The 15,623-nt window shown below is 39.2% G+C and overlaps 1 protein-coding gene across 1 annotated transcript in view; it reads left to right on the top strand.

The window, feature by feature from the left end:
* The window catches only part of LOC120305462 (aquaporin-4-like), a 24,003-nt gene continuing 8,380 nt past the window's right edge, over positions 1-15,623 (top strand). The window contains exons 1-3 of the mRNA XM_039337355.1: positions 1-47; positions 11,878-12,021; positions 14,529-14,885. Of these exons, the coding sequence (XP_039193289.1) occupies positions 12,007-12,021; positions 14,529-14,885 (372 nt within the window). The 5' untranslated portion in view covers positions 1-47; positions 11,878-12,006. The remainder of the gene's footprint in view (positions 48-11,877; positions 12,022-14,528; positions 14,886-15,623) is intronic.

A 15,623-nucleotide genomic window follows, 5' to 3' on the forward strand; every position in this document is an offset into this window, starting at 1 on the left:
GTTTTGACAGATAAGCGACAGGGTGATTCCAACTTCCCTGTTTTTGGGTAAGGACCCCTAAAGCTACATTTTGTCTTACATCCACGTAAAGTGAAAATGGCTTAGATATATCAGGTAGTCCTAGGGCGGGGGCTGTGGTGAGAGCCTGTTGCAATTGTCTCATTGCTTGGGTTTGTTCCTCTTGCCACAAAAGAGGTTCTTTTTCTGGTCCCCTTAAAACTTGGTACAATGGTTTAGCTGTGAGAGCGAAGTTAGGAATCCAAATTCTACAGAAGCCTGTAATTCCCAAAAAGGCTCTAACTTCCTGTTTTGTTTCTGGGATGGGAATCTGTAACACAGCTTGCTTTCTCTGGGGGCCCAAAGTTCTTTGTCCTTGTGAAAGTTCATAGCCTAAATACATTACAGTCTCTTGAACTAATTGTGCTTTCTTTTTGGATGCTCTATAACCACAGTCTTGTAACAATTGGAGCAGTCTGGACGTGTTTTCAAAGCAATCCTCCCTGCTTTGGCCAGTTACTAAGACATCATCGACATATTGAAGGCAACAATCCTCTTGTCTGACTAACTTCAGATAAGCAAAATCTTGGGCTAGGGCTTGACTAAAGCACGTTGGCGAATTTTTAAATATACGGCTACCACAAGGATTTGATTGCTTGCCAATAGATTTATTTAGGACAGATCTGGTGGCTCCCGTGTCAACTAGCGTCGGGACAACCTGTCCTCCCACCCTTATTTTAACAATGGGCTCTGGGGGTGGGCGATAGAACCCTGTCCTCTTCAGTCTTCCCATTCCAGTTCAGCTAAGCCGATCATGTTTTCTTCTCTTTCCTCTGTCTGATTGGGATAAATTGGATGCCCTCTTCCTTTGAAGCTCTTTCTGAAGCCTCTCTGGAAAGTCTCTCTAAATCCTCTTCCTCTTCCATACTGGCGAGATTGTCCCCTGGGTTGGCCATTCCTCTGGGGGCACTCCCTTTGCCAGTGTCCTTCTTGTTTACAGGTGGCACACTGATTGGGTACTAGGCATGTTCCTCCCAATGCCATAGATAACATTTCAACTTTCTTTTTTTTTTTTTTTTGATCTGATTTGCGTTCCTCCTCCTTGTCACAGTTACGGAACATATTGAAGCATTGAAATATTAGTGTTATCTGGTCCAGGAACCAACACCTCTCTTAGAGGGGCAATATTTTCTTCTGGTTTTTTTTTTCTAACTTGCTCCTGGTGCGGCTAGAAACTGAGGTTTCACTTTCAAAGTTATTCAAGCTTTTATCTGTTTCTTGAAGGGATTCAGCTGTTGCTAATTTTCCTTTCTCACCGGCTTCTGGCTGAAATTGGGCTTCTCTTTCAGGCAGAGGGAGTGGAATTTTCTGATTTATTCTCCCTTCTTCTCTTCTAGGAACGTAGGGGGGTGGTCTGGCAATTTCCTCCCTATCTTCCTGGCTGAAAATCTTAGCTTTTGTTTGAGGCTTGGCTTTTTGGGTTGCCAAATATATCTTTGCACACTCTATCTGACATTTTGCTAACCATCTGGGTCTCTGTGCAATGTTGATTTTCCATAGGGGTACTGATCCCAATAACCATTTCCAGTCACAATTTGATGAACCCGTGCAACGAGTTCGGGATTCGCCCATCCCATTTTTGGCCACCCTACGCCCAGGGCAGTCCACTCAGATTCACAGAATCTTTTTAACATGGCTGGATTTGGTTTTGGATCTCCATAATCCCTAGAAAAACTCTTTTTGAACTTCGCACATGCACTGGAGTGGCGTCTGGTCAACGCTCTCCTTTGACTTTTTCCCACCCATTTCTCTAATACACTACCATCGATCACTCAGCATGAGCTACAATGGTTTAACCTCCCACACAATCCTGCCTATTGAAGGCTTAAGGACGCCACCTTTGCCTTCTAGGGGGTGATCAGTCCCCTCTTCCGATCCAAAAGGGATCAGGTTTCCCCTGTTTTACAATACTTGCCTGCAGGCGTTTTCCCAGACTCCTTTGTTGATTTAAGATCTGTCTGTCACCCTCATCCTCAGACTGGAATGCTTCGCCTTCCCTTTCGAAGTCTCCTCATAGTCAAAAGCTACGAAGCCGGCTTTGCTGTCGTCGTTTAGGAGAGAGGGGGGGGGGTCCACCAGGGCAATCCGTCTTGGAAGGTTAAATCCTTTTTCTTAAAAGCCCTTAAAAATGTCCCGGCGAAGTCGCCATAAATCTTGTGGAAAAATAAAGCCTTAAAAAAATAAAGGGCTTTTACGAAATTCCATGGGTGAAAGAGAGATCTTTATTTTTGCGCAAAAAGGTTCAGAAGTGATTTAACAATCAGCAAATTTCTGAACAAGGGGGGAGGGTCTAAACTAAAGCTTTATAGGTTTCTTTCTCTCAGGAACAAAGGAAGCATAGATGGAATCTTACATTGTATATGGAATCTACTTTTGTGTAACATTCAGATAGTTTCTCACACGTTAGGTCCATTTCTCATGGGAATACAATGAAGGCAGTTTTTACTTTTATACAATGTTTCTAAATATGCATTAGGTCATTCACGTACTGTTAATACAGCTTTTGGCTAACACAGCTTTCTTTCAGAGATTATGCAGACATATGATTTTTGCTTTTAGTGATTTTTCATTATTATTATTATTATTTTACTTTATTCTTCTTTATTCTATGTTATTCTATTTCTTTCCCACTTTACTATGGTTTGGAATACAAGTAGTCCTCAACTTACAGCCACAATTGAGCCCAAAATTTATGTTGCTAAGTAAGAATTTTGTTAAGTGAGTGTTGCTCCATTTTACGGTTTTTCTCGCCACATTTGTTAAATGAATCACTGCAGTTCTTTAATAACGTGATTGTTAAGTGAATCTGGCTTCCCCATTGACTTGTTATAAGGTCACAATAGGGGATCACATGACTCCAGGATACTGCAACTGTCATAAATGTGAGTCGTCAAGCTTTCAAATGTGAATCGTGATCATGGGGATACTGCACTGGTCATGAGTGTGAAAAATGGTCATAAGTCACTTTTTTCAGTGCCGTTGTAATTTCAGTCACTAAATAAACTGTTGTAAGGAAGGATTACTTGCATCAGAAAAAAATTATAATGTGCCTGAAAATCCAGCAGTTCTATTAATATAACAAATGTAAAAAACACATTTATTGAAATGGCAAGTTTTTTTTAAAAAAATCTGTATAAAGAATGATTAAATTTGGGAACCAAAGGTATTTTTTAGTTGATCCTTGGTCTCATAGCCAAAAATATATTGCCCAATACCTCAATTTCCATCTTGTAAGTTCATTAAGAAACTGAATGTCTGGTTTTTGTTTTCCTAAAGCAATATTTTAGAAAGATTATGTAATTCAAATCTGGGGATGATTTTAAAATGTACCAGTTGCTTTCTCTGCCCACCTCACAGGGTTGTTGTTATGGGGAAAATAGGAGGAATGTGTGTTGGATAAAGAAAGGAAGGGAAGAGACTGAATTATATATAAAAGATCTAGGAAATACTGGTGGACCCCAGCCAAGATGAAGAAGTAGTGTGATGGAGCAAAAACTTCAGCTGCCTTATAAAAAAAGTATTGAATTCCCAGAATTATTCATTTGAAAAGTGTGCTGGTTAGATCACCCTTGGAGTATTGAACACCATCCCTTAAAGAAGATTTGGAGAAACTAGAGTGGATCCAGATGAGCGTTGCCACAAGGCTCTGGAAATCCAATCTTACAAGCAACTATTAAAAGCCCTAAGTATGTTTAGCTTGCCCAAGAGAAGCCTAATGGAAAATATTACTTTAAAATATCTAAAGGCTATTATATGCAAGAGAGAGGCAGTCTTTTTCTGTGTTGAAATCAAAAGCAGGACAAGGAGCAACAAAAAAGGGCACTCAGGCTGAATATTAGGAGGAATTTCCTGATTAAGCAGTAGAACTATCTACTGCAACAGTCTCCAACTTTTTTTGCAGCAGTGATTGGTTTCTGAAGAAGACAATTTTTCCACAGATAGGATGGTTCTGTGTGCTACTTAATTCCCTTGCATACACAGATGCAGCTTTACTCACTTCTGTGGCCCAGTTCTCAACAAGTTATAGACCAGTACCCATCTGCTGCCTGGGGTTGGGGACCCCTGATCTACTGTGCACAGACTAGGGATCAACTCCATGGCTGTGGGTTGTTAAATACAACTGGATAGCATTTGTGAAGGATCATCCAATAGAATTATTCTGCATAGAGTAGAAAATTGGAGTACATGACCTATAAAGTCCAACCCAACTCATATATTCTAGGATTGTTGCACTATGAGATCTTTATAAGCCTTTCCTTTATGTTATTTTTCCAATATGAATTACTTTCCCAAGATGTTTATTTTCTGTGGGTGTGGGACAAAGTGATCCTTTTTTGACCAATCTTTTAATGAAAAGAATGGTTACTTTTGGCAGCCATAGAGAAATCTTCCTGGATTTCAGGGACTGGATTGTACTACAATTTTTTTACTGGTTTCTTGCTGAATCAACAACTAGAAATGTGCAGCTTGCTCTTGCTTGGCTAGCAAAACTAGTGTTAAATTAATTCAACAGCAACTTATTCCTTTTTCTCATGGGTTGCATGCAAGAAGCAGTATTGTGTATGAAGAATAATTAATCCTGTCATTCTAGAAAGAAATAATTTGGTAAAGCAGCAGCATCTTTTGGATGGATCTTTTAATATTCATTGTGCATGCTTCATTATAATAATTTGACAAGGCACTGGAGATGTCTAACAAAGAATCCTCTAGCCAATACCAAGGTGATACAAAGCCTGTCCTCATTACTGATATATTGGTACAGCAATGGCTGGAGAATTCTATAGGATGCAATAAATCATTAGTATGAAAATGACAAACATTGTTAGTCCATATTTTTGCCCTTATCCAAGATAATCAAAGCACAATAGCCCAACAAAAGTTCTACATACTTAGTGTAGTATGGTACTGTAGTTCTGAGGTTCATGAATCTTCCTCCAGCTTCCCTTGCCCACTCCTCTAAACAATTAAATGATGAAGATATGCAGATGTTTTATGCATCAGTGCATGCATTTTCAATTAGAGGATTTGGGGTTTCACTGTTACAGTACATTATAATATGGGTGTGTGTATTACATTTACACTATAATGTGTGGTAGTATTAAAATACAATACTGTATAGAAAATAACAGAATTCTTGCTTTCTGCAAAATGAATCTGCTTCACCTGAATTTGTACATGTAGTTCTTGTAATACTTGTGATACTTCTCCATTTGAGATTGAGGGTCATCTTGAATTTGCAACTCCAACTCAAAGAGCAGGTGGCAGCTATAGCAAAGAAGCCTCCATATACAGTAGATTCATCTAAAGCACCAATTGTGCCTGTTCCTAGATTAGAAAGCCTTTCAGATTCCAGTTGCCTCACAAATGCACTACTGCAAAGTGCTTGGGACCGTCCCTGAAGACCACTTTGAAGCTACAGCAGATCTAGAACATGATGGTGCAGCTAATAAGGGGAATGCCTTAGAATAGCCACATAACCGCACCTGCTCCATAAGATACATTGATCTCCAGTCAGCTTCTGAGTGTAATTCAAAATGCTGGTTACCACTTATTAAGCCCTTCATGTCATGCAGCCTGATTATTTGAGGGACCATCCATGTCAATAGTTTCTGCTTCTCTGGTAAGATCAGGCAGAGTGGGTATGATTCAAGTCCTGTCAATTAAACAATTGATACCTAGGAAGTATGCCTTCTCTGTTTCAACACCTGCCCTCTGGAACAGCATCTTCCCAGAGATCTGTATGATGTTCAGAAGGTCACTGGAAACCTGGTTATTCTCCTAGGCCTTGAGGTAGGATGGTCGTTAAGTTCCTGTAGGATCTTTTGTTTGTTATGGATGATTTGCCTTCTGGGAGCAGGTTTTCTGTATTTTTGCTTTTATTGTTTCTTGCTTTTTAAATGTAAGCCACCTAAAGTAATTTGGTAGTGGTGGCTTCTAAATCATACAAATGAAATAAATAATATTTGCAATAAAACACATGGTAATTGTGTGTGTACGCAACTTAGAATATTAAACTGCAGAAAGATCACTCTGACAATAAATGTACCTATTATCAAAACCATAATTTATCCTTTTTACTATGTGCTTATGAAAGCTGGATCATCAAAAAGACTAAGCAAAGAAGATGAATACTGTACCTTGGAATTATGGTGCTGAAGAACATTTGATATGTAGAGGTGTAGTGAAGGGCATGGGGAATAAATTAGAATTCAGCTAGGTTTCTTTTTCTTGTATTATGCTTTTAATTTCTTTGGCACATTACTTTTTTTCCTACCCCTTGAATAGCATTGATCCTCCTGAAAGAATATACAGCAATGTGTTGAGTTTATAGAAATGATCAGCGATGAGGGTCATTTCTCATGAGTATCAGAACTCACCTTTGCCAGGAAGACACCAGCTTTTGATTTATAAATCTGTTGTTGGTGTTCCCAAGTATTACAAATTTAATGTGGGAAATATTACTCCCAAGTTTCTGCAAATGTTCGGGAACCTCATTTTTTGCCTCTATTTTCCTGTGGGTAATTTCAGAATTGCTCCCTTCATTTTCCTTGTGGCTTTCCAAGTCTCCGCTAAACCCTAATTCAATGCAACAAGGACACATGACTGAAATAGGGTGTGGATGGATGACTTTGGTTGCTAGCTTTTTATTGACAGGATTGTTCTAGCTGTTTGTAGTAAGTCAGCAAAGATCAGCCACAGAAAGGGGACAAACAGAGAGGGGGGGGGAACCTAGGTCAGCCAGAGGTCAGCACCAGACCTTGTTTTTGCTGAGTCAGATGCTGACATGACAGCAAACACATGGCAAAGCAAAGGCTGGAGCCTCTCAGATTCCAGTAGCTGTTGAGGTAAACGATTCTGTTGCTGTCTAATCTGAGCTGCCCTCAAGTACAGGTTTCCTCTGGGGACAGACCTAATAGTGCACATCAGATACTGGAGTACGTTCCCTTCCTCCTTCAATTAAAACAGAAGCAGCCACACTCTTTTCTTTTTTTTTGGAGGGGGGGGGAAGCAGGGAGGTCTCCAGATGTCAGCCTAACAAGGTATATCAGATTAAGAAATCAATGTCATGTAGGTCAGGACTACTGTATTTTTATTGCACTGTAAAACCATCTTGCAAGTCTGAATGTGCTTCTCCCTCCCTCCCTCTATCTTGATGTGAACTTGGGAGGGGCTTGTCTGAGATGTTTTCTCATGTATTTTTGGCCCAGTCTCAATCCACTCTTATCTGACTATTGCCTTAACAGCAGCTCTTCCTCCTGCCTTCAAGGCCATTCCCTCTTTCCCCTGCACTGGGAAACAGGAGGGTTTTAAAGAAGATAAGATGATCCCACTCCTTTTTAATATCCACATAAAAAGGTGTTTGATTGCATGGTTGGGGTTACCAAAGTTTGACTCTTTTCCCTATCTTATAGCAACCTGCTAGACCAGTGGTTCTCAACCTTTTTAATGCCGCGACCCCCAGCCGGTCGTAAGTCGAGGACTACTCAACTGGTGTAGCACCGTTTGCAGAATGGGACTTTTGGCAGGCTCAGCAGGGCAGAGACAGCCTGGACAATTCCTATTGGCTTTTGAAAGCCAATAGAATTAGACTCTATTCAAGAGAGTCTATTCTATTGGATTTCAAAAGCCAATAGAATAAAAGGGAGTAGCACAGCTAAGGAAAAGGGGGAAAAATGGTGGACTGCGTTGTTTGGCGACCCCCGTGAAATGGTCATTCGACCCCAAATGGGGTCCCGACCCACAGGTTGAGAACCACTGTGCTAGACAAAGTTTAATATACTTTGTCAAAAGTAAGAACTCTCCTATTATTCAGAAGATGGATTCCTATAGAAATGGCTGCTCCAGAAGGGGTTTCTGGTCTTTATCAAGAATTAGTTATTAAAAGATTCCAAAAATGTTTCTTAAGTGTTTTATGTGCATAAAATGGTAAAATATATATTAAGGCAAACATTTGACTAATGCTAAATAACTGTTTCCACTTACCATCAAATCTGACTTAAAGATAGACTTAGGAATGGATCTTGTTTGTAACTCAGAGACTGCCTGTACTTATTTACAGTATTTATAATAAGCCACTCAAATGCTTTAGGACTCTGGGCAGCATGCAACAATAAAAAGAACTTTTAATTATTATTATTAAATATTACGATTTGCATGATTTTGGTTCTAATGCTTTTTATGTTACTGTTATGAATTGCTTAGTCTTGATTATTAACATAGTATAAAAACTCCTGTGATAAATAAGTACTGCACCTACTGATAAATAAAATCAATTTGAAGCAATTTAGAATATGCTACCAATATAATTGGGATACTGTACTCTCCTTTATGGAACGCATAATTTCTTGCCAAATTTCTGCTTCTGTTTGGTGATCAAAGAAGAGCTCCCAAAGTATAACCAGCTGACAAAACAGACAATATATACAGTGGGAACAATCAGACCTACAGCAGAGAGTTTAGGTCTCTAATGTCCCTCTTCTAAAATACTTCCTACATTATAATTACCAGAAGCAATACAGTGAACAGGCAAACAGGCTTGTCAGCAACAGAACAAGAATGCAAAGAAATGGAAAAAGTTGTTTGGAACAGAGCATTCTCACTGATATACTTATGGTTAGTTGTAATAGTGCTTTCAGATCACGTTGCTAGATATAATTATGACAGCTGCCCCTCTTTAGCACACTGAAATGCAGGATATGATGGCACACACTTATAGAAATAAACTGAGAACTGATACTGTCCAGGAGAAGTCCTTATGTTGGAAGATGCACTTAGTTGTACCTTCCTATTTAGTGTTGAAAAAGATTCGGACGTTGATTCAACCATCATGGTACCATATTCGCAATGAAAACTATAAAGCTATAGATTAATGAAGCTGAAGATCAGGATGTGTAATTTCAAGTGGCTAAAAATAATTTTGGAAGGTTGGCTTGCAAATAAAAGTCAAATGCTCATAGGAACAAAAAATATATTTTGAGTTTACAACAGAATTCAACATAAAAATATGTTAGTGATAATATAAAATATAAGATGATCTTACATTCTGTGGACAGATGCATAATTCCAACTTCACTTCGCAATTGATCTATGGAAAAAAATATTTGTCACAGATGAAAATTGAAGTGGCTTGTTATGAGTTTTAAGAATGGCCTGGGAATAGAATAGAATAGAATAGAATAGAATAGAATAGAATAGAATAGAATAGAATAGAATAGAATAGAGAATTCTTTATTGCCCAAGTGTGATTGGACATAAGGAATTTATCTTTGGTGCATAAGCTCTCATTGTATAGGTACTCTAGTCCTCAACTTACAACCACAATTGAGTCCAAAGTTTATGTTGCTACGTGATAAATTTGTTAAGTGAGTCTTGCCCCATTTTATGACTTTTCTTGCCAAATTTATTATCACTGCAGTTATTAAATTGATAACAGTTGTTAAGTGAATCTGGTTTCCCCACTGACTTGCCAGAAGGTTGCAAAAGGTGATTACATGACCCTTGGACACTGCAGCTATCATAAATGTGAGTCAGTTTTCAAGCATCCAAATGTAAACCACATGACCATGGGGATGCTGTAATGGTCATAAGTGTAAAAAATAGTTAAAAGTAATTTTTTTCAGTGCCATTGTAACTTTGAATGGTCACTAAACAAACTTGTAAGTCGAGGACTACCTGTATATACTAGCAACAAGTGATAAATTATAATCATAATCATAAATACAATCATCATAAATCATAAGATACAATACTCGGTGTTGTATCTTATGATTTGTGATATAATAAGGAGGAAATCATATATGAAAACATATGAGAACTGCCATTCATGTGACAACCATCAACAATAGATCTTAAAACGACATTAACTTTGCACTAGTCCATTGAAGAACAGCTATTTATTTTTAAAAGAAAGCAGTACAATAACTTGCTATTAGTCCAATTTCTGAGAAACTGATTATTTGAAGGGGACAGGAGCCAAAGAAATGATATAGAAACTAAAAGAATACCAAATAGATTCAGACAGGAATCAGAAAAGTCTGGTAGTGTCTTTTAAGATTAACCAGTTTTTCAAGGCATAAATTTCAGTTTGCTTCATCAGATGTACAAAATGATTTGACTAGCATGGGATTAACATACAATGAAATCTTATCATCTATACCAGTGGTGGCGAACCTATGGCACGGGTGCCAGAAGCGGCACTCGGAGCCCTCTCTGTGGGCACACATGCTGTTGCCCCAGCCTTGCCTCTGCCCGCAACCTCCTCACCAGCAGCCGCCCTGGAGGAGAGTCGCCCCTGAGTGTGGCCCATGCGGAGCAGCACAGCCAAGGACATGGCAGCCAGGCAGCATAGACAAGATTCTGCCCTCACGCCCGATTGCGCACAATCGATGCTGTGGGGCACGGGCAGAGGGTGTGGCTGCCATGGCGCTACTGGGCAATCTGCGGCAGGCCCTGGAAGCGGTGAGGGGTCCTGCGAGCAGGCGGGGTGGGGGACGGGCAGGGGTTGGAGCGGGGATGGGGCCAGTTTTTGGGCACACGGTCTCTAATAGGTTCGCCATCACAGATCTGTACCGAGGCCCTATATAACAATCATGTTTGTTCTGACCCACTAGACAGAGATGCTCAATTAATGGGATTAAATCCATATTCAGGACGTTGAACTACCCACCTAGTGGGATCAATCAATAGTCAGATCAATTCCCAAGGAGGACCTATTAAAGAACAGCTCAGAAAAACAGAAATATAGAACACCATTGGTTGCCACCTACAGCTCGCACCCAAGCCTTCTCCTCCCTCATCCCCATAGCAATATTGATAGATTTCACCAGAAATGGAGGCAAAGGTTTACTTCAAGTCAAAGAAACTGTCAAAGAAGAAAGGCATGCATTGGCTAATTACATAAAAGACAGCCAAGAACAAGCACTGATGCAAGTTAACAATTGGAACTTCTTGAATGTGCAGGAAACAAAACATGAATATTGAAATTATATAATAAAAATAAGAACAGAATGCTGCCAAGAAAAAGCCTTATGTAGTCAATTTCCACAAAAGATCAGGGGGAAAGTGGATACTATATGAATGCATATGGAAGGTAGATGTTCTGGACTATTTCAAGGCAATATATTGCAATTTTAGGTGTGTCCATTGAGACTGCTTCATTATTCCCAGATTGACTTTCTTTTTCTGCACTCTCTGGGGATGAAAATAGGCTGTATTTAAACTTGAATGCAAACAAACAAACAAACAATTCCTACTGTGCATTTTTGGTTAGACATGTTTTTATGCTAACACCTGCAGCCTATTTAATTGATTAATGTAGGATTTTTCCTCTTTTAAATAAAGTGAAAACACTCATTTTCCATGCAAATTCATTTAAATGTGATCGCAGCCTCCTTTGATCATACAAAAATAAATCCCATGCTGGAACACTGGTAACTGTGACAACCCCCTTCAGATGACCTCCTGATTAAGTTCAAAGAGCCCGTTGCCTTGACATTCTTACTATTGAGATGTGCCAGAAACTCCTTACTCACACATCCAGGTAGCTTGCTTTTTATTTATTTATTTTTTTTAATTATTTCTAACATTTTTGTCCCAAGTGATTTCTCTCTTTTACTCCAGAAGCTGGAAGGGGAAGAGTTGAGGGTAATTATAGGTTATAGGTGGAGCTGCATCAAAGACATAGAGTTAAGTTGATACTGATTAAAGAAAAAAAAAAAGGTTGCTTGAATATCTTGAGCTATCTCAGAAACTCCAGTATTAAGTCTTTCTGATCGCTGGATTGCTGCTTGAAAATTTTTTCTTTTTTGTTTCACTTTTTAGATTTCAGCTGATTACACGAAAGGATGAGAACGGAGGTAAATGTGGGAAGAGGACAGTATTTGGTCAACCACTAGATGACAGCAGCAATGCACTTTCTTTTGCTCAGATCAGACTTGGAAGGAGGACACCATGGGCATCAGACAGGTAAGGCGATCCCTCTTTAAATGTTGAGATACTGTAATGATGAAGAGTCCATCAAGTTTACCTTGATTCCTAGTAACCACATAGACAGATTGAATATTTCTCAGCAAATAAATTGGACAAACCTCTTTTAAATTTTGGCCCATCTGGCTTTTTCTATAAAAATGTATTTGTTCATAAATCTACTTTACTGGCTGTTTTTCTGAATTCTTTCTAGTGTCGGTTCTTTTCTTCCTAAGAAATTCTATCCTCTTTCCTGTACTGTATTTTTCCCATCTAAAGACAATCTTTTCCATTATTTAGAATTAATGTAGAAATTTTTCTCTTTTAAATAAGGTGAAAAAACTCATTTTCTATGTAAATTCAAGTTCAACTAGTGAATTTTTTTAAAAGTTGTCAAACATTTTTTAAAATGGATGTTTCAGTTTTATTAATCAGAATATTTCTATACTAGCTATTTCAGAGAGTCAAAGTGTATTTTCATTTTGTTTTGCTATTTTTTTAATGTGGTGAGGCAATTTCAAAGATGTTAAAAGAAATAATAGCAGATACCGGTATGTTTTCCAAAATCAAGTATGGAAGGATTCTTTAATTATACAATCTAATTCTTCCTGCCTTCTTTCCATGATACCGATTTGACTTATGCTGGGTTATGTTATAGATTAGCTAGATTCTGGATTATCATTGGCAAACCAATGGGTTAGAAGATACTTGTCCTGATGTCTCTAGAACTGAAAGTTAGTTGAATTGAAAATTGAATCTGTCTTCATTATTCAGAAAAAGAGCTTCAACATATTGCCCTCAAGATATTTTAGACTACATTATTTTTATTATTTTATTTATTGGTATCCCGCCTTTATTATTTTTACAAACAAGAGAAGGCAGCAAACATATCCAATACACCTGCCTCCTCCTATTTTCCCCACAACAACAATCCTGTGAGGTGAGTTGGGCTGAGACCAGCCATTGTTGACTATTGGTCATATTGGTCAAGATTGATGGGAGCTGTAGCTCAAAACATTAGGTGGGATCCAAGTTGAAGAAGATTGTTTTAAGAAAAAGCCTGGATGCCACCTGTGCCAACTATGTCAGAGAGGCTCATATTGTAGATCTGGTTGGAGAATAAAAAAAAGATTTCCCCGATCCATAAAAAAAAAATCTGCTACCAGAGGGTAGGAACAACTGAAGGAAGATAGCAATAGGTGAAACTACACATTAGAAATTACATGAAGCAGAACCCTGTATTAATTTGATAGTGTAGGGCCAATGGCTAGATTCTAGGAGCACAGCTAGTAAGACTGCATCTGAAACAGAAATGAGACAAGTTCCTAAATCACTGCCCTAGGCCAACTGCCACTGATTTACAGTAGATTTTCCCAATCTAGTGCCTCAGTTCCCAGATAGCTTAAATATTTTCCCTGCTGGTTGGAATTCTGGGAGTAGTAGTTCCAACATATTTGGAAGAGACCATGTTGGAGAAGACTACTTCTGAGGTTCTACTTTTTGGTGTTGCATCTGACCATTTTAAAGATTTTGCAGCTTTCTATAATAAGAAAGCCTGGAGGAATGTTGTCCATGGGGTCGCGACAGGTCGGACACGACTTCGCAACTAACAACAACAAATAATACCACTGACTTCTTCAAAAGGATGCTCATTGGATTCTGGCCACAAAGCTAGGGAAATGTTGGTTTTTAGAAGGTTTGCTTGTGATATACAGAATTAGAACAGAAAAGAGGATGTTCTGATTCTCCATCAGAGTTTCTGTAGAGAATGCTTCCTTTGAAAGATTGGAATGATGACAACTGAGGGCAGATACCATTGATAGATAATAATGTAACACCCCTCTGTTGATGTTAGATATCATGCTTGATGCTTGAGCAGGAGGTTGAACTAGGAGATCTCCACGGTCCCTTCTAATGATCATTGCATTGTTATTCTGTTATATTGGGGATTTAATTATTCATTTATTTAACAGTCTGCCCAACTCCCAAACAACTCTGGACAGCTTGCAACTATAAAACCAATATATAAAAAATACAGCCAATCAGAAGAGCATGATACCAAAGCAAAACAAAAACAATCCAGATCATTGAAACAGAAGAAAACAAAAAGAAAGCCCATATTCATTCTGTCTTCAAAGTGTGGGAAAATAATCAGGTCCTTAGAGATTTCCCATATGATGTAAGGGTGGGAACCTCATGAATCTCTGAAGAGAGCTCATTCCAGAGGGCAGAAATTATGCAGAATAGATGCATTTCCTGAGGTCCTGCCAGGATGTCTTTCTGTAATGCACCTACTTTGCTGGACAAGTCCACTTATGAGACAGAAATCACAATCTTTTCTTTAAAAATCTCTTCGAATCTGTTTGGCCATAGGTATTTTGATTGGTAGCATTGTATCTCACTGTATTTCTGGCTGAAATGGGTTATTTTAGTGGCATATCTCAACAACCTATATATCTTTTTTGTCAATTTGTATCTATTTTTTTTCTTTGTTTCTTCTTCTCCAGGAACTGCAGCGCCGTCAGTTCTGGTGTAGCCTATTGGCAGAAGGCACAGGCACCCTTATCTTTGTCTGGATAGTGCTGGGTGCCTCATCCCCTGCAGGTCCTAAAGATGTGCTGCCTACTTCGCTCCAGCCAGCCCTTGCTGCAGGGCTGGTAGCTATCAGTTTGGCACACTGCTTTGGTAAGATCAGTGGTGCCCAAGTCAACCCTGCACTCACTATGGCTTTCCTGTGCACTCGTAAACTGGATGCTCTGCATGCCTCAAGCTATATTCTAGCCCAGTGTCTGGGTGCCATCTTAGCATCAGGCGTTTTTTATCTCATGTTGCCCAGCTCAGCCATTGGGCAATTGGTCACAAAGGTAAGCTAGTTACATCTCTTTCTTTCTCTTTCTGTTGATCTCCCTTTCTGTAAGACAGCGGTCCCCAACCATTCTGGCTCTGCGGACTGGCAATGGTGGGGAGAAGAGGGGGTGGTTTTGCACACATGCACACCACTTGCAGTAATGGAGTTTTGTGCACTCACCCACCGCTTGCGTGGCCCAGTTCCCAATGGGCCATGGCCCGGGGGTTGGGGACCCCTGCTGTAAGACATCCCTGGAGATGAAAATTAACATTGCCTGCTAATATCAAGAATCAAAAATGAAACTTATTACGTGTTCCAGTGCTCTATGCCAGGAGCCCACAGTGGTTGTTCTCTACTAAGGTACCTGGTTCAGTATTGCTATCACTGGCTAAAGCAAAACGAAGCTGAAGAAGTCACCTTCCTTCATTGAGTCAAAGCATGCTACTCTTGTCAGTTGTTCATTAGATTTATTTCTTTACAGTGGGATCTCTCTTTCCTCTGTTCCCTCAACTACAACCTTATAAAATAGAGTGATGTAAGAGAGTAACTGATCCCATTCAACACATCTTTACAGCTGAGGATGGACTTGAATTTGTGGTTCACAGGTTCAAATCTACTACTTTAATTGCTACCCACCAGCTACCAGATGTTCTTTGATTTGTAGAAAATCTAACTCCTACGCTTGGGAAGCCTGATTTTACTAGCTACACATAACATTTGTAAATTATTCTACTCTCTGCTGCTTCCTAACCTC

Source organism: Crotalus tigris, unplaced genomic scaffold, assembly GCF_016545835.1.
Source record: "Crotalus tigris isolate CLP2741 ecotype Arizona unplaced genomic scaffold, ASM1654583v1 scf7180000017674.1595824, whole genome shotgun sequence".
Lineage (NCBI taxonomy): Eukaryota > Metazoa > Chordata > Lepidosauria > Squamata > Viperidae > Crotalus > Crotalus tigris.